Source organism: Myxine glutinosa, chromosome 3, assembly GCF_964187855.1.
Source record: "Myxine glutinosa chromosome 3, kmMyxGlut1.1, whole genome shotgun sequence".
Lineage (NCBI taxonomy): Eukaryota > Metazoa > Chordata > Myxini > Myxiniformes > Myxinidae > Myxine > Myxine glutinosa.
In genome coordinates this window covers 178,427,382-178,449,107 of record NC_136263.1, presented here as the reverse complement: position 1 = coordinate 178,449,107, position 21,726 = coordinate 178,427,382, and the positions used below count along the sequence as shown (strand labels likewise).

Sequence of the window (21,726 nt, the reverse complement as noted above, 5' to 3'; positions counted from 1 at the left end):
TGTAAAATGAAGTGTCAAGGTCTTGTAATCAATAATGGTTCTGTTGTAGTTGTAATCACGTACTTCAGTAAATAAGTGAGGATTTGAGGAGCCTTTTCAGCCTTTTCCTTGCACCCATTGCTTCAAGACTAGACAGGTCAGAGTGTCTAAACTGCAGTTTCTGAGAGTTAACCCTTTGAGTACGGATGACGTCCAGTGCAGCAACCCACGAAAATTTTTTGTGTACGGATGACGTTACTGCACATCATCGACTATACCTATAAATAGATCGTCAGTACGTGGTTGCATTCCCGTACCAAAATGCCAAATTAATACCGTACCGGGGGTATTTTTATCCAAAAAAAAATCCCGTACTCAAAGGGTTAAGAGAACAGGGTTTTCAAAGAGGAATGCTGACCAATTATGGAGGGAATAATCATGCTTGGAGTATTGTTATTTATCCAAAGTATCATTTTCTGCCACATTTTTATGTACTATTGGTTCCGTTGGACCACATTTTCATTGGTCCTCAGCTTGTACCTCAGGTAGGTATGCTACTCGGCGGGGTGTGGGGAGGCGGTGGGGTGGGGTGGGTCTTTTGAGTCCTTGGGGACTTTTGGGTCGTCCTGGGTCATTTGGATCTTTATGGTCTTTTGGGTCCTCTGGGTCTTTTTGGTCTTAAGGATCTTGGGAGTCTTAATGGGTCTTCAAAAGTCAAAACGGTCTCAGCAGTTTAAAGGGCTAAAAGGTACTTTGCAACAGTATGTAATTAATTATTAGACGTACGTAATTAAAAGACGCAAAAAGCATGCCTCACACACACATATCAGATGTGAAGATACGGCGTGGAATCTTCCAGGGAGACGGTCTTCCACCCCCTTCTGTTTTGTCTGGCTCTGGACCCACAAAGTAACCTCATCAATGAACAAGGACATGGATACACCCCAACAACCAATAGATGAACATCCAAAGAAATAGGAAAGGTGACACATTTACTATACATGCATGATTTAAAGCTCTTCTTGCCAAATGACAAAAACATCGACAGAACTAAAACTAGTAAAACGGTTTTCCGAGGACATTAAAATGGAATTTGGACGAGACAAGCAAGCCAAGTGCACATTAGTACAAGTTAAACCAACAAAAACAGATAACATAAAAATTGACCTTGAAACAACAATACAGCAGATAGAAAACGAAGCATCAGAAACCTCGGAGTAGAAGAGGGCCACCAAATATGTCACAAAAGAAATGCGCAAAACAATCGCCAAAGAATATCTACACAGAACGAAGCTGATCCTGAAAACATACCTCTCCCCAAGAAACAAAAATCAAAGCCATAAACCAGGTCGCAGTACCAGTGTTCAAAATAGCTGCGGAATAATAAACTGGCCCCAATCAAAAATCAACAAGTTAGACATCAAAACAAGAAAACGCCTTACCATCCACAAAATGTTTTACAAACATAGGGGCAATACCCCTGGTGCTCACCTGGTAGAATAAACAGCATACTGCACCAACCAAGGGTATTTTAAACCAATTGCAATAGTTGCTAGAAGACAGGGCAGCATGCACAATCATACGAACAGAATCATAAGACTTCAAACAAAGAAAAACATACCTATTTTGGGGGGCACCCCTTCCCCCCAACACCATATACCTCCAAAGACCCCAATTTTTCTAATGCCTTGAACAAACATTGGTACATCATGGGTGATTAAGGTTGTGGTGAAGTTTCATCGAAATTGTATGTGTAGTTTCTGAGAAGAAAGCAAATACTTATTTTGGGGGGCAACCTCCCCATAGACCCCCAAAGGGGCAGATTTTTTTAATGCCGTGAGCAAACTTGGTACAGCACGGGTGGTGAAGGTTGTGGTCAAGTTTCATCAAAATTGAGGGTGTAGTTTCAGAGAAGAAAGCAAATACCCATTTTGTGGGGTCAAACCTGGACCCACTTTGACCCCCATTCTTTTAATGCCGTGAACAAACTTTAGTCACAACACAACAAATATCATTTGTGCCAAATTTGGTCGCAATCCCATCAGCGGTTTCGGAGAAGAAGCTTCAAGTGTTTACGGACTGCCGGACAGACAACACGCCATCGCATAAGCTCCCCTGAACTTCGTTCCAGGTGAGCAAAAAACCAATGCATCCTGAGAATATACCTGCCAAGACGAGAGGGAGGGAGAGGCCTGATGGAACTCAACCAGGTGCACAGAGCAACGAGTGTAGGACTAGCTGAGTATATGAAATTCTCAACAGACCGTTGGATGCAATTTGTAAACAAACATGATCACAATAAACCTGAAAAAGTATCCCTAACTCACCTTGCAAAGAATTTCCAAAAACAGCTGCGAATAGAAGATGCCGCACAGGAAAATGAAACGGAAACAACTATAGCCACAACAATTGCAAAAAAGACAAAATAAATATATAAAAAGAAATATACACCAACAACTGGGAGAATGACAAAAGAGCAGGAGAATACAAAAAATAATTGGACAGAGTAGCAATAGACAAAGAAGGGTCATTGGAATGGCTAAGAAGAGGTCAGCTCGACTGGGACGGCAAAGGAATCATAGTAAATGCCCAAGATCAGACACTACACCAATGGATTTAAAAAGATGGCGGGGCTGAGCCAGACAGACAAGTGTAGATTTTTGCAAGACAGAAACAGGAAGTACTAGTCACCTGCTCTCGGGATGCAAAAAAACTATTATCAGAACAACTTTACACACGCCACAAGAAAGTGATTCATTGGCATATCTACAAAAATTTTAACATCCCAGTAACAGAAAACTCATGGAAACACGAACCAAGGGCAATCATTGAAAATGAGGACGTCATGCTCACATACGACCTGATGATTCCATCGAGCATGAACATAGAAAACAAAGCAATGCGTCCGGCCATTGCACTCAGGAACAAAAAGGAAAAGACAGCATTGATGATTGAGATATCAGTACCCAGCGATTTTGGCCGAAACAACACAGAAATCAAGAAAATGACCAAATATCAGGACCTCAAAAATGAGGTCAAGAGATCTTGGAAGCTGAAGAGCATCAAAATTGTACCAGTCATAATTGCAGCAACAGGAATGATTTTAAAACCTCACTGAGATTTGAAAATAATCACAAATGAACTACAACTGGAGGCAATCCGGGGTTCAGTGACGATACTGAAAAGAGCCCTTGGAACAAAACTCTGAAAAAGTTGAACTGTTTGGTCCATGAACCGCGATCCCTCACCGAAGAGGAGGTGGATACTTTGGATCCTGGGAGGATTCCGTTCACCTCCTGAAACCCGGAAATGGAGATTTTTTTTAAAAACCCAAAAACACACAAACACACTGCACCACCCTCCCCACAACCCTCTACCGGAGGTAGCCAGTGTTTCCAGTCAACATTAATTTAGTTTAAAATTTGATGTCCCATGGATATGGTTCCACATTCTTCCTACCTGCCAATTATATAATTTTTAATTTTATTTCCCTGCATTTGTCACCCTGCCAGCAAACTAGAGAAATTATATATATATTTTTCAATACAAGTGCATTTTAAATGGAAGTATCACTGCCTCTACATATGTACCTTTCATATGTAAAAAGGACAATTGAAGTAAATGGAAGAACCACCTTTAGAGGCCATTTTTCCCCACAAAGCGGGGGTTGGCCTTTTTCGGGCACCGTGGTCCCCTTTTTGAAGCAATGTTTTACGGCCGGATGCCCTCCCTGCCGCCAACCCTGTTGGTCGCCTTTTACCACAAACAGGGAATTACCAGTGAACTGGTACTCAATTTGCCGACCTCGGAAGGATGACAGGCTGTAGTCTAGTAGGAAGACTAGGTCCCCCTGCACCCCCCGGAGATATGCTTCTAATCAGTGTTTCTAGATTGGAAAAAATGTGTAGAAAATGACTAGCTATGGCCCCAAGCTGAAAAAATGTCCCACATACCATTTTTATGCAAATTACTGCTGCCATTATCAAAAAAACGATTTTTGACATATCTCAGCCAATATTGCAGATAATTGAAAAATGAAGGTGTCTAGACCCATGTTTTGAAGGGCATAGATCATGATAGAACTATTCATAACATGATTACATGTGTCTATGGTATACTAGTATGCATATTAATGCTGTAATTACAAAATAATCAGTTTTACAAATGATAAGGATACGTTAATACTGCAGATAACTTAACATGGTACATAAGGGGTCTAAACCCAGGTATTTTCAAGGTTAAATGTCAACAAGATGCTCCTGAGTCTTGCATAGGGGCGGGACATTGGCAGTAACATTGGTACCACTCAACTTTTCTTCCCACCATTGACTTTGTATTGCGAGAGATTTTCACTTGCTTATTTAAAGGTTTCTCACCCAGCCCACGTAAAATCTACCAACTCCTGCTGTTAACTCCCAAACATATTTTTTTATGTTATCCAATCACAGTGCAGAAATGACAGACTAGAGATCCAAATTAGTGCTGCTATAGCTGCCATTTTACATTTCCATCCATGTAACATGCGCGCTCGCGCGCTCGTATCAATTGGTAATGTCGCGCGCTCGTATCAATTGGTAACGTTGATGTTATTGAATACCTCAGTTGAAAGTTCAGTCTTCCATTCCATCTGTGTGTTGTTCTTGGTATTCATCCTCCAATCTAGCCAGGTAAGATGCTAACTATAATGTTACTCACACTCTTGACTTCAGTTTCTGCATGAAATCATAAACAGGCAGAATAACAGCTGAGCCAGCTAGCACCATGTTAGCTAACGTTAAAGCTAGCCTCATCTATGTACAGTATGTTCCTAATGTCGGTGTAACTTAAACTTTTGTTAATGCCAAACATGAGACATATCTGTTGACTTCTGTATATGAATTGAACCAGAAAGAGGCACGACAGCTGAGCTAGCTACAGTAACTTAGCACAATGTTTCATTGGCCTAGATAGCTAACGTTAGTGTGGAAGAATTTAGATGTTTTAGCTATTAGCACTTTTGATGCCACTAAACATGGTTTAGTCAGCTAAAAAGTACCCTAGTGTAGAACATGACTCAGAACCTCTGTTACCTCACTGAAAACTCAGAGCCTCCTTTCACAGGCACTTTTAACATCATTCGTGATTTCTTATTTGTCATTTAACAGTGATGGTAGACATCGACAGCAAGCATGCCCAAAAGAAAACGGAGTGTAGAACCTGCAGCCCAAAGCTCTCCTCCTACATGCATCCTTCATGTACCATCCATGTCTGATCATGGGGATTTCACGCCCCTCCGTAAAATTAAAGGATCTGCTTCAGAAAAACTGCAACTGCTTCAAAAGATCCGGGATAGACGTCTCAACCAACCGCATGACTCCCCATGTCGTATGCAATCAGTATGTGATCAGATCCCGGCAACTCTTCCTGATGACCTAGAAAGAGTAGGATATCACAGCAAGTGTTATAAGCACTTTGTCCGCCACTTTCATCGTCTGGGAGATGATACAGAACCAGGGCCATCAACCTCATCATGGCATCACTCTCCTCGTAAACCAGGAGGTTCTGCTGAACCCATCTTCCCGCCAGAGTGTATATTTTGTGAGAAAGTTGAGACCAAAGATGCTCATCGCAATACTGAGAGGCCTACAACCTTCCCATCCTTTAAAAACAAAGAAAATGCATGGGAGCAAATCGAAACACGGGCTGAGAAAATGGGTCTCTATCGACTCCATCGAAAGGTGAAAAACAAAGACCTCTTTGCATGTGAGGCCAAACACCATCCGTCATGTTTTAAAGCTTTCCGCACAGCATTCTACAACTATGAGCGTGCGATTCACAGAGCCGAAGCACCAAAGGAGCAGGCTTGCATGTCAGCCGCCCATGAAAAGGCATTCAACTCAGTACTGGAACACATTCAAACCCAGGTCATCCAGCAGAATAAAGTTCTACAGCTTTCTTCCTTGCGCTTGCTCTATGTCGAGGAACTGAAACTGAATGGATATGAGAACTCAAATTATCGGTCAGAGAAACTACTGAAACGCCTACAGAATGACCCAATCAAGGAGCATATCCACTTCACGAAGGTTGATCATGACAAATGTGATGTCATTTCTTTCTGGCTTGTGCACAGCTCAAACATAACAGTTTCCAATGCTCTCGCACGAGCATTCACACTCGGAAGCACAAACAAGAACCAAAATGTTGCCCTCCAACTTCGCCAGGGTATTCTACAGGCTTTCAGAGAGTGTAAAGACCAACCATGGCCACCAACAGCTGAAGACATGGAGCTCAATCCTGAAGACATCCTACCTCCAGACCTTGTCCGCTTTCTCAGCGTGCTAATGACTGGCAAGGAGGGCATCGAGACAGAAAAGGTGAAGCGTCTGGTCTTCTCCATTGGACAAGATCTGTGCCGTGCAGTGTCAGATGGAAAATGGAAGTTACCAAAGCACATTCTCCTCTGTGTGACTGTAAGGCACCTGTTCCGAAGCAAACAGCTCACCACAATACTACACAGGCTTGGACACTCTGAGAGCTACGATTTCGCCTTGGAGTTGGAAACTGCTCTCGCCAAGGTCCTGGATGAAGTCTCAACTTATCGTACACCACAAATTGTGACAGGAGAGGGCAACCTTGTATTCCACTGTGAGTGGGACAACTTGAATAAAACCACTACCAGTGTGCACGGCAGCAACATTGTAAACAGTGCTGGAGGAATCATGGTGCAGGAGGTCAAGCCCGGGTTCGAGAGCAGCAAGGACCGAATGCTACCTACCATCAATAGGTCACAACAGCGTAGCCTGAAGGTCGACACACCAAAAACTCTCCCACCCTTGCACTTTACTCGCGTTGGCCCGAAGTTCCCTGAAGGCTCATCATTCACACCGCCAGCAGAGAATGACACAGTCTATGCCACTACGATGCAAGAGTACTACATCTGGCTCTTCATCAGATACATCGGAAGCTGTGGCCTGCAGCCTGTGCCTGGGCTAGGGGGTTTCACCTCTGCAACTGGTTCTCCCCCACCCAGCAAATCAACAGTCGACTACTGCACGCCTATCCACCAACCGATCACAGACAACGCAGTTGTTCGTGAGCTACTGAAGCGTTCCGAGGCAGCAACTGCTGAGGTGGGTCAGAGATGGGTCCTGAGTCAATCAAAGCGCAGGAAAGGCTGAGGCGGGGCAGCTCAGAGAAGATCATTCTGGCTGGACCAGCAACCAGGAAGCCATATGACTTCAAAATGTTCCTTGCAAATGACGACAACAAAAAGCAGATGTGCCAGCTTCTTCTGAAAGTGTGGAGTGGACAAGAGGCAGCTACCAGGCTGGAGAGAACAGAGATGGCTGTGCTGATCGTGGAGGGGAAGGCCCACCAACTTGCCTCAACGAATGGCAAGGTAAAATTGAAAGCCCTTCGTGAATGGCGATTCAATTTGTAATTTTTCCTGAAAAAAAGGTGATTACCTGTGATGTTTGTCTAGATCTGAAACTGGCAGTGACTGGTGATTGAAATGCGGTGCCTTTTTGTGTTTCAGGTCGAGGTACGTGAACTCCCCACGATCTACAGCAACCAGGAAGAGACTGATACCAGGGTGGTTCTGTACCTCCATCATGCTGCTACCATCGGATACAAGAACGCTGTAGTCAGAACACCGGACACAGACATCCTCCTGATCCTGCTCCACCATGCCCACAACATCAAGCTGACGGTGTACCTGGATACAGGGTCAGGGAAGCATCGCCAACTTGTCAACGTCTCTGAGCTGGCAGAATCCCTGGGAGAGGACTACTGTGCCACTCTCCTGGGGTACTATGTGTTCAGCGGAGAAGACTGCACCAGTGCCTTCAAAGGGAAGGGAAAAGTCGGGCCCTTGAAAAAGCTGGAGAAGAATCCCAGGTTTCACAGGGCATTCGGTGAACTGGGTGACAACTGGGATGCCAACCCTGAGGTGGAGAGGCAGTTAGAAAAATTCACCTGTGTGATGTACGGCCAGAGTCGCGAGTCATCAGTGGACATTGTCCGTGCCAAGCTGCTACGAAAAATGGTGGGAGAGGACAAGACCCTCACATCCAAGTCCAAGGTTGATCTGGCTCGCCTTCCTCCATGCCAGTCTGCCCTGAAGCCGCACATCCAGCGTGTGAACCACCGCGTAGCATTGTACAAAAGAGCCGATCAACCTATCATCGAAAAGCCAAAACCTTATGAGGAGCAAGGATGGATAAGGACTGATGAAGGACTGTTGAAACCAATGTGGTCCAGTGGTCCCATCCTACCAACCTCACTGGTGGATCTTCTGAACACAGGAGAGCACGAAGAGGAGGAGGAAGAGGAAGGAGAAGAAGAGTTTGACTCTGACGATTTCGATGAAAATGATGATGACTGACTCAGTGTAGAATCACTAATGCTAATGATGTTTATCTAAAACAAGCAAGAGAAGAGTGGTCACATTGAGTGCTAGGACTATTTTGACAGTTGTAATATTTAGAAAAATAAAACTTTGTGTTAACGTCTGTGTAGACGGACCTTAATATGAGTCTATTATTTCGTAAAACTGTGATTATTTTGTAAATAAAGCACTAATTAGCATACTAGTATACCATAGACACATGTAATCATGTTATGAATAGTTCTATCATGATCTATGCCCTTCAAAACATGGGTCTAGACACCTTCATTTTTCAATTATCTGCAATATTGGCTGAGATATGTCAAAAATCGTTTTTTTGATAATGGCAGCAGTAATTTGCATAAAAATGGTATGTGGGACATTTTTTCAGCTTGGGGCCATAGCTAGTCATTTTCTACACATTTTTTCCAATCTAGAAACACTGATTAGAAGTATATCTCCGGGGGGTGCAGGGGGACCTAGTCTTCCTACTAGACTACTGAGTCAACCCCCTGAGTCAACCCCCGAATTGAAGTAAATGGAATTGAAAGAAAATCGTAATTTTTTTTAGGAGGGTGTCTTCCTGTGAACACATTCAATATCACCTTGAATGTATGCAACAGCATAGAAAAATAATGTCAGTAGCAGTATGCAGATGAGAACACCAAATCGATAAATCAAAAATGACAAAAACAATATTCATCATCATTTGCACACAAAATACTGTGGCAGTTTTGTTAAATTTTACTCTAAATCATCAACTTACTTTGCCTGGTGTTTGGCACCTTTCTCATGCATCTGGAACTGCTCAGGTGAGTTTAGAATGATGTTGCATGTCTCACAGATGCGTCGGCCTCCATCTGCTACATCACCCTCTGCAGACAAAAAAGGTATGCATAAACCCAGTATGCTCAAAAAGCAGAATGGGGGAAGAAAAAGGCTACAAATACAATTAAAGGAAATAACCACACTTGTATGGTGATGACGGTTCATCACACTATTTATAAATCGGCTTGTGTGCTTGCTTGTTTTTTATGACTTGTGTGCACTCCTAAACTGCTGGATGGAATTAATTTGAATTTGGTGGTTGTACTTGGAGTGTGCCGAGGAAGATTTGAGGAGTTTAAAAATACTTGTAGTCATGGTGATTCTAGGGATGTAGTGCATAGTGCAAGTGCTTTACTGAACCACGCGTACCGCTCTTTCATAGGAAGCGGGTGTTTCTCACAACTAAAATTAAGGCTGAGAAATGACCAATAATTCCTGTAATTTACCCAATGGAAGAAAATTGTGTTTGAAATGGCAATATGACTGAATTTCCTGAGATCATTCCGACTGAGATATGTGGGGTACGCAAAATTTAGGAACAAGATAGAAGTCCAAAAATCAACAACTTTGTTTTTCATCATATAGGGTCGGCTCAGTGAAAGGGCAAGGGGGCACTCTAAAATGTTTTGATTAACAATAGATACAATCGTGTTCTCACTAATTCTATATACTTGAATACTGAATAATAAATAAAATGGTCGGTGTTTCTTGGACCAACTGCATCTCTTTTCCGATAACATTTTGAACGCCCCCCCCCGCCCCCCTCCCTCCCCCCAAAGTGGACAAATTTTGAAGACAGCCATACTTGTTGTAAGCACGGGCTTGGTTGTCTCTTTAACACCATCACCAGAGGTTGTGGTTTGTGTACGAGTCACATTCTTCATGTGCTTTTTGCCAACATAGTGGTTAGATGCCATGGCTGGGCTGTTGAAGACAGCATTGCAGAGTGTGCAGAACTTATTGGAATTGAGCACGTCTGTTGCACTCATCTTAGGGGTTTGAGGGTCAGAGCTTGCAAGTGTCATCATGGAATCTGGAAGAAAAAAGTAGTACACCAGGCCACTCACATGACGTCAGTTTGAAATCTGAATTTAAAAACTTGTCGTTGCATGCACACAATAAGCAAAAATATGGTTGAAAATGTATGGAAGGAACAGGTTTGGATGGTTTTATAGAGAGAAGAAAGAGAGAAGAGAGAAGAAAGAGAGAAGGCTGCAAATTTTTTATTAAGAGCAACGGGTGCATCATAGATGCATACTTTTTGAGGTCCCGGTAGACCATAAACACCATTTTCATTAAAAGCTGCCAGTGATGTACTTGCGTGCTTATGGAAGCAAGTATTGTGGTGCCGAACAGTCATCTCTGACCCAACAATGGAGCCACCCGATTTTGACCTGAGAAGGCAGCTGTGGTGCAAGCTCGATTGTATTCACATTTTGCAGGCTCATACAAGCCCCAATATGTACATATGTAGGACAAGAGAGAGATTGAGAGAGAGACTGAGCGAGAGCTCTGCATGCACTTGTGAGCAACCCTGATCGGACAGTCACGTGTGATGGAAGAATGCAAACGGGAAGGTCCAAGGAAGGTTCAAAGACACAATGTTACTGCAGAAGACATTAATTGCCTCTCAATCTTGGATTTAGTTGTAATTTGCTTATTCTATGGGTTATCAGAGAGAAGAACAACTACCTTGAGAAACAAGGTCATTACCCTTTGCCAATTTGCCATTACCATTTAACTTTTACAACCGTACCTTCAACCTGACCCTCACCCCATAGCAGTAAACTTGCACTTTCTCAAATCCTTTTTGGAAAAATCTATTCACCTTGAAGATAGTAAACATGGAAAATTAAGAAACAATGTAAATACGAAAAATGCCGTTTTAAAATAAATACAAGAATTATAGAGGCGAACTACAGTGCCTTCAGAAGGTATTCACACCCCTCGAGTTTTTTTTCTTTCCACATATGGTTTTGGTACAGCCCGAATTTAAAATGGTTTGCATTGAGATTTTTTGACACTGATCTACACATAATATATACAAGTAAAAATTTGAGAATTTGTGCTTATATAAAATGTTGGAAGCATTTCGTGTTAAAAGTGGTTAAACAAGTTTTTTAGGATAATTCGAGGGTGCTGAATTCAAAAATGCTGTTTAACCGGTTCAATTTTGGAGTCTTAACCTTCAAATTGTAAAAAACAAAATGCCCGCCATTTTCAGCATATTGTTTGCCATAACTTGAATTTTAAGGCAACATAGAAGGCTCAAATGGAATGAAGGTATTGGAAAGGGTGTTGGAGAGGAGGATAAGGAAGAAAGTGAAGATCGACGAAATGCAGTTTGGATTTATGCCAGGAAGAGGAACGACAGATGCGCTTTTCATTGTGAGGCAGTTGCAGGAGAAGTACATGGATAAGAGGAAGAAGTTGTTTTTTGGGTTTGTTGATCTGGAGAAAGCATTCGATAGGGTTCCACGCAAAGTATTGACATGGGCATTGAGGAAGTTAGGAGTGGAGGAATGGTTGATCAGAGTAGTGATGGCAATGTACAAAAGAGCACGCACAGCTGTAAGGACGAAGGACGGGAACAGTGGTGAGTTTGAGGTGAAGGTGGGAGTGCATCAGGGGTCGGTACTAAGTCCACTACTATTTGTAGCTGTGATGGAGGTGCTGGCTCAGACCGTAAAGGAGGGTTTACCGTGGGAGTTGTTGTATGCAGATGATCTGGTGTTGATTGCGGAAAGTATGGATGGACTGAAGGAAAAGATGAACAAGTGGAAGGAATGTATGGAGACAAAAGGTCTGAAGGTGAATATCGGAAAGACAAAGGTGATGGCAAGTGGTAAAGCATGTGGTGAGGTGGAAAGAACTGGGAAGTGGCCGTGTGCTGTGTGCAGGAAGGGTGTCAGAGTGAACTCCATTCAATGTACAATGTGTGCTGAGTGGGTTCATCAAAAATGTAGTGGTCTGAGAGGGTCATTAACCAGTGTGGCAGCTACATTCAAATGTAAGGTGTGCACAGAGGGAGCTGCAGATGGAGGAAATGTTGAGTTGGATCTTGGAGACGGCGTGAAGCTGGAAGGTGTGAAAACATTTTGCTACCTCGGAGACATGCTGAATGGAGAAGGTGGATCAGACTCGGCAACGGTTGCTCGAGTGAGATGTGCCTGGAAGAAGTTTCGGGAACTGAGTGGCGTGCTGATGAGGAGGAGAGTGTCGCTGAAGCTGAAGGGAAAGGTGTATGCTGCATGTGTGAGAAGTGTTATGATTTATGGGAGCGAGACATGGGTAATGAACGTACAGCAGCAACGAAGGCTGGAAAGGGTGGAAATGCGAATGGTTCGATGGATGTGCGGAGTATCGTTGAGAGAGAGGAAGACAAATGATGAATTGCGAAAGATGATGGGAATATTGCCTGTGATTGATGCTGTGAAGAGGAACAGGTTGAGATGGTTTGGTCATGTATTGAGGAAGGATGAAAGTGACTGGTTGAGAAGAGTGATGGAAGTTAATGTAGAAGGAAGTAGAGGACGGGGAAGACCGAGAAAGACTTGGCTAAAGATGGTGGAAGAATAAATGCGGGCAAGGGGGTTAACAAGGAGAGATGCAGAAAATAGGGCAAAATGGAGAAGATTGTCATGGGGACCGCAAGGCTAACCCCCGCTCTAGCAGGGAACATGGCCTTAAAATGCATGTTGTTGTTGTTGTTGTTGTTGTATAGAAGGCTCAAAATAGTGGCAATACCCATGTTTGTGATACTGAGGATTCCAAATTTACTGTTACCTAAGTTGTAACTAGTTTGGTTTCGCCGCCATGTTGAATTCCAAGATGGCATTTGGCATCGGAGAGCATTCAACATTCTTTGCTTAATGCAGAAAAACTTGGACAGGTGCAGCTGGATGAGTTTGTTGATCAGCGCCTTCTTCAGCCTCCTGATGGCACATGTCATATCAATTTCAATGCCGCTTTACATAGGAACAAAGCACAGACTTTCTCGTCTCTGTATGCTGTAGACTGCAAAGAAAGCAAAGGCAAAGAAACGACCATCAAGGCAGATAGAAACATTCTACAGCGACTTGTGACAGCTTCCAAAGCAGGGCGTGTGATAAACCTGGACCTGATTCTGCAGCATGAGCTTATGCCTGTGCCAATTTCACTTGCTGCCATGAATGGGAGTCTACATACAGGCAGTAGCGGTAAATCTCGACTGGCAAATGAGTTGATTCAAGATGTCTCAACCCCAGAACAAGTGACATTAACTGGAAGTACTTGCTTAGTAATTGATGGTCAAGCACTGGTGATGGCTCTTGGAAAGCCCAGCGGAATAACCACATTTGGTGAATATGCAGATGCATTTGTGAATTCAGTGTTTGCCATGGGGAAAATATTTGAGAGAGTTGACGTAACTTTCGACCGATACCAGCAGGATTCCATCAAGACTGGAACCAGAATGAAACGTACCCGGGCCTCTCGACCAATACGTCGGGTAATAGAAAACCAAAACGTTCCTCTACCAGACAAATGGACCAATTTTCTCTCACTTGGAGAGAATAAGGCAAATCTAGCAGAGTTTCTTTCTCAGCAGCTCATGACAAATGCGGTGTCTATTGCACCCACAACACTTGTAGTGGCTGGAGGATTTGCACAGATCACAGACGTGAAATCTTCAGATCCAGAGATGGACACATCATCCCTACAGGCCAACCATGAGGAGGCGGACACACGACTTGTTCTTCATTGCGTCGACACAAATGCTGAAACAGTGGTGGTTTTAGTGCGTGACACTGACGTGCTGGTCTTGTTAGCTGCTCATTTTGATAAGATGCCATGCACTCAGCTGTGGATGAAGGCAGGAACTCTTAAGAAGCCAAAATACATTCCCATCCACAAACTCCACCAGAAACTGCCACCTTGCCAAGTGGAAGCGTTGCTGCCATTCCATGCAATTACTGGTTATGACAGTGTGTCACAGCTTGCTGGCCACGGCAAAAAGGCAGCCTGGAAGGTGTTTCAAACACACAGCCAATTGTTGACAGATCTAGGCACAGAAGATATCACTGAAGAAGTAATCAACGATGCAGAAAAGTTCATATGCCGTCTTTACAAGGTACCCGATGATGTGGACAGATGCGACAAGGTACGTGTAATACTCTTCTCTAAGGGTTGTCCACAGGAGACTCTGCCACCAACATCAGATGCAGTGAGACTACACATAAGGCGCGCACATTACCAGGCTTTTATTTGGAAGCGCGCAACCATCGCTACTCCAGTACTCCCCCAAGTAACAGACATGGGATGGACATACATCGATGGGAACTTGGTGCCGAAGTTGATGACGCTATCTCCAATTCCTAAGGCGTGTCGCGAGATAGTAACATGCGGATGTACCAAAGGATGTATAAATGGCCGTTGCAGCTGCAGAAAAGCTGGGCTAACATGCACAGGAGGATGCATGTGCATGTGCATACAACAGACAACTAGAATGCAGAAACAGAACAGACTAAGATAGACAGGTAAACATTTGAGAATGCCAATATTGAGCTATATGGTATTTATAAAGTATAATTACTAAAAGGCAGCCATTTTGGAACTTTACCCCTTTTTAAAATGCACTTTAGAAATGATTTAATATCATTTTTTTGGTTCTAAAGAAATTAAAAGCGCATTTGACCAGTGAAAGTGATGTACATAAAAAAATACACCCCAGAAATTACCAAAAATATGGCGGCCATCTTGGAATTCAACATGGCGGCGAAACCAAACTAGTTACAACTTAGGTAACAGTAAATTTGGAATCCTCAGTATCACAAACATGGGTATTGCCACTATTTTGAGCCTTCTATGTTGCTTAAAATTCAAGTTATGGCAAAAAATATGCTGAAAATGGCGGGCATTTTGTTTTTTACAATTTGAAGGTTAAGACTCCAAAATTGAACCGGTTAAACAGCATTTTTGAATTCAGCACCCTCGAATTATCCTAAAAAACTTGTTTAATCACTTTCAACACAAAATGCCTACACTATTCGAAAATTCTCAAATTTTTACTTGTCTAATACCACATAATGTCAGTCTTTTTAAAATAATTTTATTTAAAAATTTCCCAACTTAATTAAAAATTAATTACAAAAAATATCTAATTTACACGAGTATTCAACCCCGAATCAATACTCGGAAGAAGCGCCTTTGGCAGCAATTACAGCTTCAAATCTTCTTGGGTATGTCTGTATCAGCTTTGCACATCTGGATTTGGGGAATCTCTCCCATTCTTCCATGCAGACCCAACTTAAGCTCTGTCAAGTTGGATTGGGAGCATCAGTGAACATCAATCTTCAAGACTTTCCACAGATTCTCAATGAGATTAAAGTCTGGCCTTTGCCTGGCCCAATCAAGGATCGTCACATTCTTGTTCTGAAGCCATTCCAGTGTTGCTTTGGCTGTATGCTTGGGGTTATTGGCCTGTTGTAATGGAAATTTATCCCACAGTCCGAGGTCTTATTCACTCTGAAGCAGGTTCTCCTCAAGGTGTATTTGGCTCCATCACCTGCCACTGCAAAGCATCCCCATAGCATGATACTGCCACCACAATGCTTCATGGTAGGGATTGTGTTAGATGGGTGATGAGCTGTGCTCGGTTTAAGCAAGGTGAAGAGCTTTGCATTCAGGCCAGAGTTCGTCTCAACAGACCACAGAATCTTTTGCCTCATGCTCTCAGTCTTTTACGTGCCTTTTTGCAAAATCCAGGGGTGCTGTCATGTGCCTTTTTCTCAGAAGTGGCTTCCATCTCGCCACTTTCCCATAAAGCCTAGATTTCTTAAGTGCTCCAGAGACTACTGTCCTTCCAGCAGGTTCTCCCATCTCAGCCAAGGAACTCTGTAGTTCTGTCAGTGGTCATTGGGTTCTTGGTCACCTCTTTGACCGGTTGCTCAGTTTGGTTGGATGGCCAGCTGCAGAAAGAGCCTGAGTAGATTCATATCCTTTTCCATTTCCTAATGATGGGAGCTCACTCTGCTCTTTGGAACTTTAAACATGAGAAATTGTTTTCTACCCTTCCCCAGATTTACACATGCCTCTCCTCACAATTCTATCTCGGAGTTCTACAGACAGATCCTTGGACTTCATGGCAGTGTTTCTGCTCTGACATGCACTGTTAGGTGTGACACTTTGTATGGAAATAAGTGTTTCTTTTCCAAATCATGTCCAATCAATTGAATTGGCCACAGATGGACTCCAATCAAGTTGTACATACATCACATCTCAAGGATGTTCAAATGAAACTGGATGTACCTGAGCTAACTTTATAAATACACTACATGGCCAAAAGTATGCGGACACCCCTTCTAATTAGTTGATTTGGCTGTTTCAGCCACACCCATTGCTGGCGCGCGCACGCACGCACGCACACACACACACACACACACACACACACACACACAAAATCAAGCACACAGCCATGCAATCTCCATAGACAAACATCGGCAGTAGAATGGGCTGTACTGAAGAGCTCAGTGACTTTCAACGTGGCACCATCATGGGATGCCACCTTTCCAAAATGTCAGTTCGTCAAATTTCTGCCCTGCTAGAGCTGCCCCGGTCAACTGAAAGTTGTTATAGTGAAGTGCAAACGTCTAGGAGCAACAACAGCTAAGCCACGAAGTGGTACGCCATACCAGCTCACAGAACAAGACCGCCGAGTGCTGAAGCGCTTAAAAATCGTCCGCCCTCGGTTGCAACATTCACTGCCGAGTTCCAAACTGCCTCTGGAAGCAACGTCAGCACAACTGTTCATCGGGAGCTTCATAAAATGGGTTTCCATGGCGGAACAGCCGCACACAAGCCTAATATCACCATGCGCAATGCCAAGCGTCGGCTGGAGTGGTGTAAAGCTCGCCACCATTGCACTCTGGAGCAGTGGAAACACAGTCTCTGGAGTGATGAATCACGCTTCACCATCTGGCAGTCCGACGGACAAATCTGGGTTTGGCGGACGCCAGGAGAACGCTACCTGTCTGAATGCATAGTGCCAACTGTAAAGTTTGGTGGAGGAGGAATAACGGTCTGGGGCTGTTTTTCATGGTTCTAGCTAAGCCCCTTAGTTCCATTGAAGGGGAATCTTGACGCTACAGCAGACAATGACATTTGACAATGACACTTCCAACTTTGTGGCAACAGTTTGGGGAAGGCCCTTTCCTGTTTCAGCATGGCAATGCCCCTTGCACAAAGCGAAGTACACACAGAAAGGATTTGTCGAGATCGGTGTGGAAGAACTGAACTAGCCTGCACAGAGCTCTGACTTCAACCCCATCGAACACCTTGAGGATGATTTGGAACGCCGACTGCGAGCCAGGCCTAATCGCCCAACATCAGTGCCTGACCTCACGAATGCTCTTGTGGCTGAATGGAAGCAAATCCCCGCAGCAATGTTCCAACATCTAGTGGAAAGCCTTCCCAGAAGAGTGGAGCCTGTTATAGCAGCAAATGTGGGGAGGGGGGGGTGGGAGGGGGGACAAACCCCATGATTTTGGAATCCACACAGGAGTGTGATGTTCAGGTTTCCACATATATACACACATGGCTGCATCCAGGCGATTCCATATAATGAGTGGATACCAGAGATAATGTGCCATGTGGCAGATGGTACTTATCGCTCCCATTAAGGTACAGTATAGCTGGATGGGATACCTTAATGGCGGTTCACCACTGATGGTATGAAATCGCATAGTAACTAATATATATATATATATATATATATATATATATATATATATATATATATATATATATATATATATATATATATATATATATGTATATATATATATATACAGTGGTACCTCGGCTTACGAGTGCCCCAACGTACGAGTTTTTCGGGATACGAGCCGTCGCTCGGGCGGTTTGTTGCTTTGGGATACGAGCCGAGATCCGATGTACGAGCTCAAAAAATTTATTTTTTTGAATTTTCCGGTTGTGGCTTCCGGTTCCGGTCACGTGGTTATCTTGCCGTGAAAGCATCTCTGCTTGGATATAAAACACGCAATCGTCGAAATACATGAGCGAGGAATCTCCTTGCTCCAGCCGGTGACGTCATCGGCGGGGATCCCCGCCTCCAGAGTGGCTGGTCACGTGACCGCCAAAGCGTGTCGCGCGTGCGGGTATAATGAGCTACACCTGTGGATCACGTGACCACGGAAGCACGCCTCGCTTGAGAGGCATGGCTTTCGGTTTGCGTTTTGCTTTATAAGGCGCGATAAATGGGCTTTTGAGTGTTAGCGGTTCATGGCGTTGACGGTTCATGACGGTTCATGACGGTTCATGACGGTTCATGACGGTTCATGACGGTTCATGGCGTTGACGGTCAAAAACCCATTACATCAATTTTACCAGGCACTGTACAGTAAGTACAGTGGACACCAAATGCACGGTGGAAGGCTAGAAGTAGAAGATCGTCCAAGACAAGTGAGAATAAGCCATACTTTGGAGATGACGTCATTCGCTGGTCCGATAACCAAAGATGTGGTATAAAAAACCAGGTGAGCTAACAATGCAGCAATGAAGGAATTCGGCCAAGGCACCGGCACACAACGACCTACCTACATCGAAAGACTCAATGCCAATGGTGACAGAAGCCAAGACGGCCAGCTTAAACACCGCCGAAAGACCACGGTGTACCAACTTACGATGCAGAACATCTTGCACTTAATATGATGACAACAGGTGCCATCCTCTGACGTACCATTACAGGTACAGGTACAGTACACGTGAGCACAGAGCAAAAGTTCACTGAAACCGAGATTAAGAAAAAAGAAAAAACACCTCGTGGTCCGTGCTCGATATCCGAGTTTCAATCTTTTCAAACACATGATGCTCTCGGTCACGGTATCTCCTGCGAGCTGCTTCTCCTTCAACCACACAAACAACAACTTCTCCATATCTTCATGGATAGAGGTCCGGAGCTTTGAAATAATCGTAACGCCCTTGGCTGGCGTTATAGCCTTTATGGACTCCTTCTGCTTCAAAATCGTACATATCGTAGAAGGAGTACGATCGTACTGCCTCGCCAAGTCGACAACACGCACACCTCACCTGGCATGCTCTTCTCCTCTGCTTAATAAAACCAGTTTATTTCTTTACATTCTCTTGTATTATGTACAGTATATACGAGGTCGTGCTTGTTTATACATTATTTGTTATTTATAAAGTACATTTTTGTTATTTAAAAGCACCTAACAAAAAAAATTGGTGTTTTTTTTTTGAGGCTGGAACGGATTAATAGCATTTCAATGCATTTGAATGGGAAAATTTGCTTTGACTTACGAGCGATTTGGCTTACGAGCTCCGTCACGGAACGGATTAAACTCGTAAGCCGAGGTACCACTGTATATATATATATATATGTATATATATATATATATATATATATATATATATATATATATATATATATATATATATATATATATATATATATATATACACAGACTTGGCATTTAATATGGAATCTTTTTTTTGTGGGGGTGAACTTACTTTTCAAGATGACTTAGAACCAAATGTTCATTGGAATTACTAGGGCATGCCCGTACTATATATATATCTAAAAGTATATCCCCCCCCCCCTCTATTTACATGCAATGGTTTGGTCCAAAGCTAACGGCTTGCGAGTACGGTGACAATCCCCCCCCCTCTATTTACATGAAATGGTTTGGTCCAAAGCTAACGGCTAGCGGAGTTTGGTAAAGAAATCGCCATAGCGTGCACAAATGCGCAGGAAAGCGAAAGAATCGCAAATTAGTTTTAATTAGTTTTAAAACATAGTTTAACGCCAACATAGCGGCAACATAGTTTGCCAACGTGAAATAAATGAATACGCTCTCAAATGTGCCAAAAAAAAAAAAAACGCTACCCGTACGCTCTACCCCGCCCGTACGCCCGTAAACAAAAAAAACAACGCTCTTCGCTTCCGCCCTTCGCTCTGACTGAATTGGGAGAAATAATGCGCATAAGAAATCGAGAAATTATTATTTTCTCCGGAAGAAATCGAATTACGTACCGTAATGGCGCACGCGCTGGGCTCAGCATCAGCTCGCTCTCACATCGGCCACGCCTACGCAATAACGCGTTCTGTGATTGGATGCCGGAAGTGCAGTCCTCACTGTCCGGAAGGTCGTATATCGCAGTTACGATGAATCGCAAATTAGTTTTTATTAGTTTTAAAACATAGTTTAACGGCAACATAGTTTGCAAACGTGAAATAAATGAATACGCTCTCAAATGTGCCATCCGAGGCAGAGTGTGTCCGCCACGTTCGGCACACGCGATAGCTCGCTGCTCTCTGATTGGTTGAATCGTTTTTTGGACATAGCTCGGTAAGTAATTGTCCGATTAATATGAAACCTTGAAAAGGCACATCCTCGGGTCCCCAGCAATATACCTGGCAAGTTTCAAGTATATCGGACCGGTAGTTGTCGAGAAACAGCGGTCACAGACATACAAACAAACAAACAAACGTACAAACAAACATACACACAGAGATTACTGGAATTATAGATAGATGTTGAAATTATTCCAGATTTTGTTAATGTGACCTTTAAAAGAAACAAAAACCACATTTGACATTTCGAAGCAAATAAATTGATCCTTGAAAGTGATGTAAACCGATATCGAACTCAATTCACGGACAGTACTGTGTTAAACTTCTGTACGTTTTCCAGAAGTATCTCTTTATTTTGCACATTAGCCAAAAAAAATTTCAACACAAACAAAAGCTAAATTATGACTGGGATTACGGACAGTAAAATTACAGTTCAGTACTTCGTGTAACCCCCACGAGCATTCAGGAAAGCACGTACACGTCGATGCATGCTGTTCACGAGATTTGCCAAGGTTTGGACAGGAATCGCTTGCCATGCAGTGACAATAGTCTGCTGCAATTCAGGCACAGAGGTAGGCTGCTGGTCCAAGTTGTCGATTTGACGCATTAATTCTGCCCACACGTTCTCGATCGGATTCATATCCGGGGACATGGCAGGCCACTCCATATGCTCCACACCACGGTCAGCAAGAAAGTGTTGGATCATGCGAGCACGATGAGGCCGTGCATTGTCATCTTGGAAGACAAAGTTTCCTCGAAAGGCTGCACGAGCAAATGGAAGCAATTTTTCTTCCAGAATGACCCTGTACTTGAACTGGTTCAGGTTTCCATTCAGAACAACCAGGTCAGTTTTGCCCCCTGCATGAAAAGCAGCCCAAACGGTCACCCCACCACCTCCAGCTTGGACTGTTGGCACTATACAATCTTCGTTGTGGGCTTCATGCACTTGTCTGCGCACTCGGACGCGGCCATCTTGACGATAGACCAGAAATCTAGACTCGTCACTGAAGATCACGTTATTCCAGTGTCCTGGCTGCCATTGACAGTGCTTTCTGGCCCACTGCAATCGGCACTGGCTGTGTTGTCTGGTCAGGCGTGGCTTTATCAGGGGACGCCTGGCACGATAGCCTGCTTGAACCAGTCGTTGGTTGACTAGCCTTCTGGATACAGGCACATTTGTCAG

General features: G+C 43.6%; 2 protein-coding genes across 10 annotated transcripts in view; one reads left to right on the top strand and one right to left on the bottom strand.

Annotated features, from left to right (window-relative positions):
- ZMAT4 (zinc finger matrin-type 4) overlaps window positions 1-21,726 on the bottom strand; it is a 137,517-nt gene that overhangs the window by 35,310 nt on the left and 80,481 nt on the right. For 5 of the 9 annotated variants that reach the window (XM_078774764.1, XM_078774766.1, XM_078774770.1 and 2 more), the window contains 2 exons: window positions 9,981-10,208; window positions 9,114-9,222 (listed from right to left, as the gene is read on the bottom strand). In XM_078774764.1, coding sequence (XP_078630890.1) covers window positions 9,114-9,222; window positions 9,981-10,208 — 337 coding nt within the window. The remainder of the gene's footprint in view (window positions 1-9,113; window positions 9,223-9,980; window positions 10,209-21,726) is intronic. The other 4 variants (XM_078774769.1, XM_078774768.1, XM_078774767.1 and 1 more) reach the window with 1 other exon arrangement.
- On the top strand, window positions 7,100-8,489 carry LOC144891097 (uncharacterized). The gene is made up of 2 exons (XM_078773484.1): window positions 7,100-7,357; window positions 7,496-8,489. The coding sequence occupies exons 1-2, from the start codon at window positions 7,100-7,102 to the stop codon at window positions 8,342-8,344; spliced, it is 1,107 nt and encodes a 368-aa protein (XP_078629610.1). The 3' UTR covers window positions 8,345-8,489.

Bases quoted from the DNA above. Each gene is read 5' to 3' on its own strand.
- LOC144891097 (XM_078773484.1), top strand. From the start codon at position 7,100: ATGGGTCCTGAGTCAATCAAAGCGCAGGAAAGGCTGAGGCGGGGCAGC. The intron at 7,358-7,495 runs GTAAAATTGAAA...TTTGTGTTTCAG, and splicing joins TTGCCTCAACGAATGGCAAG to GTCGAGGTACGTGAACTCCC.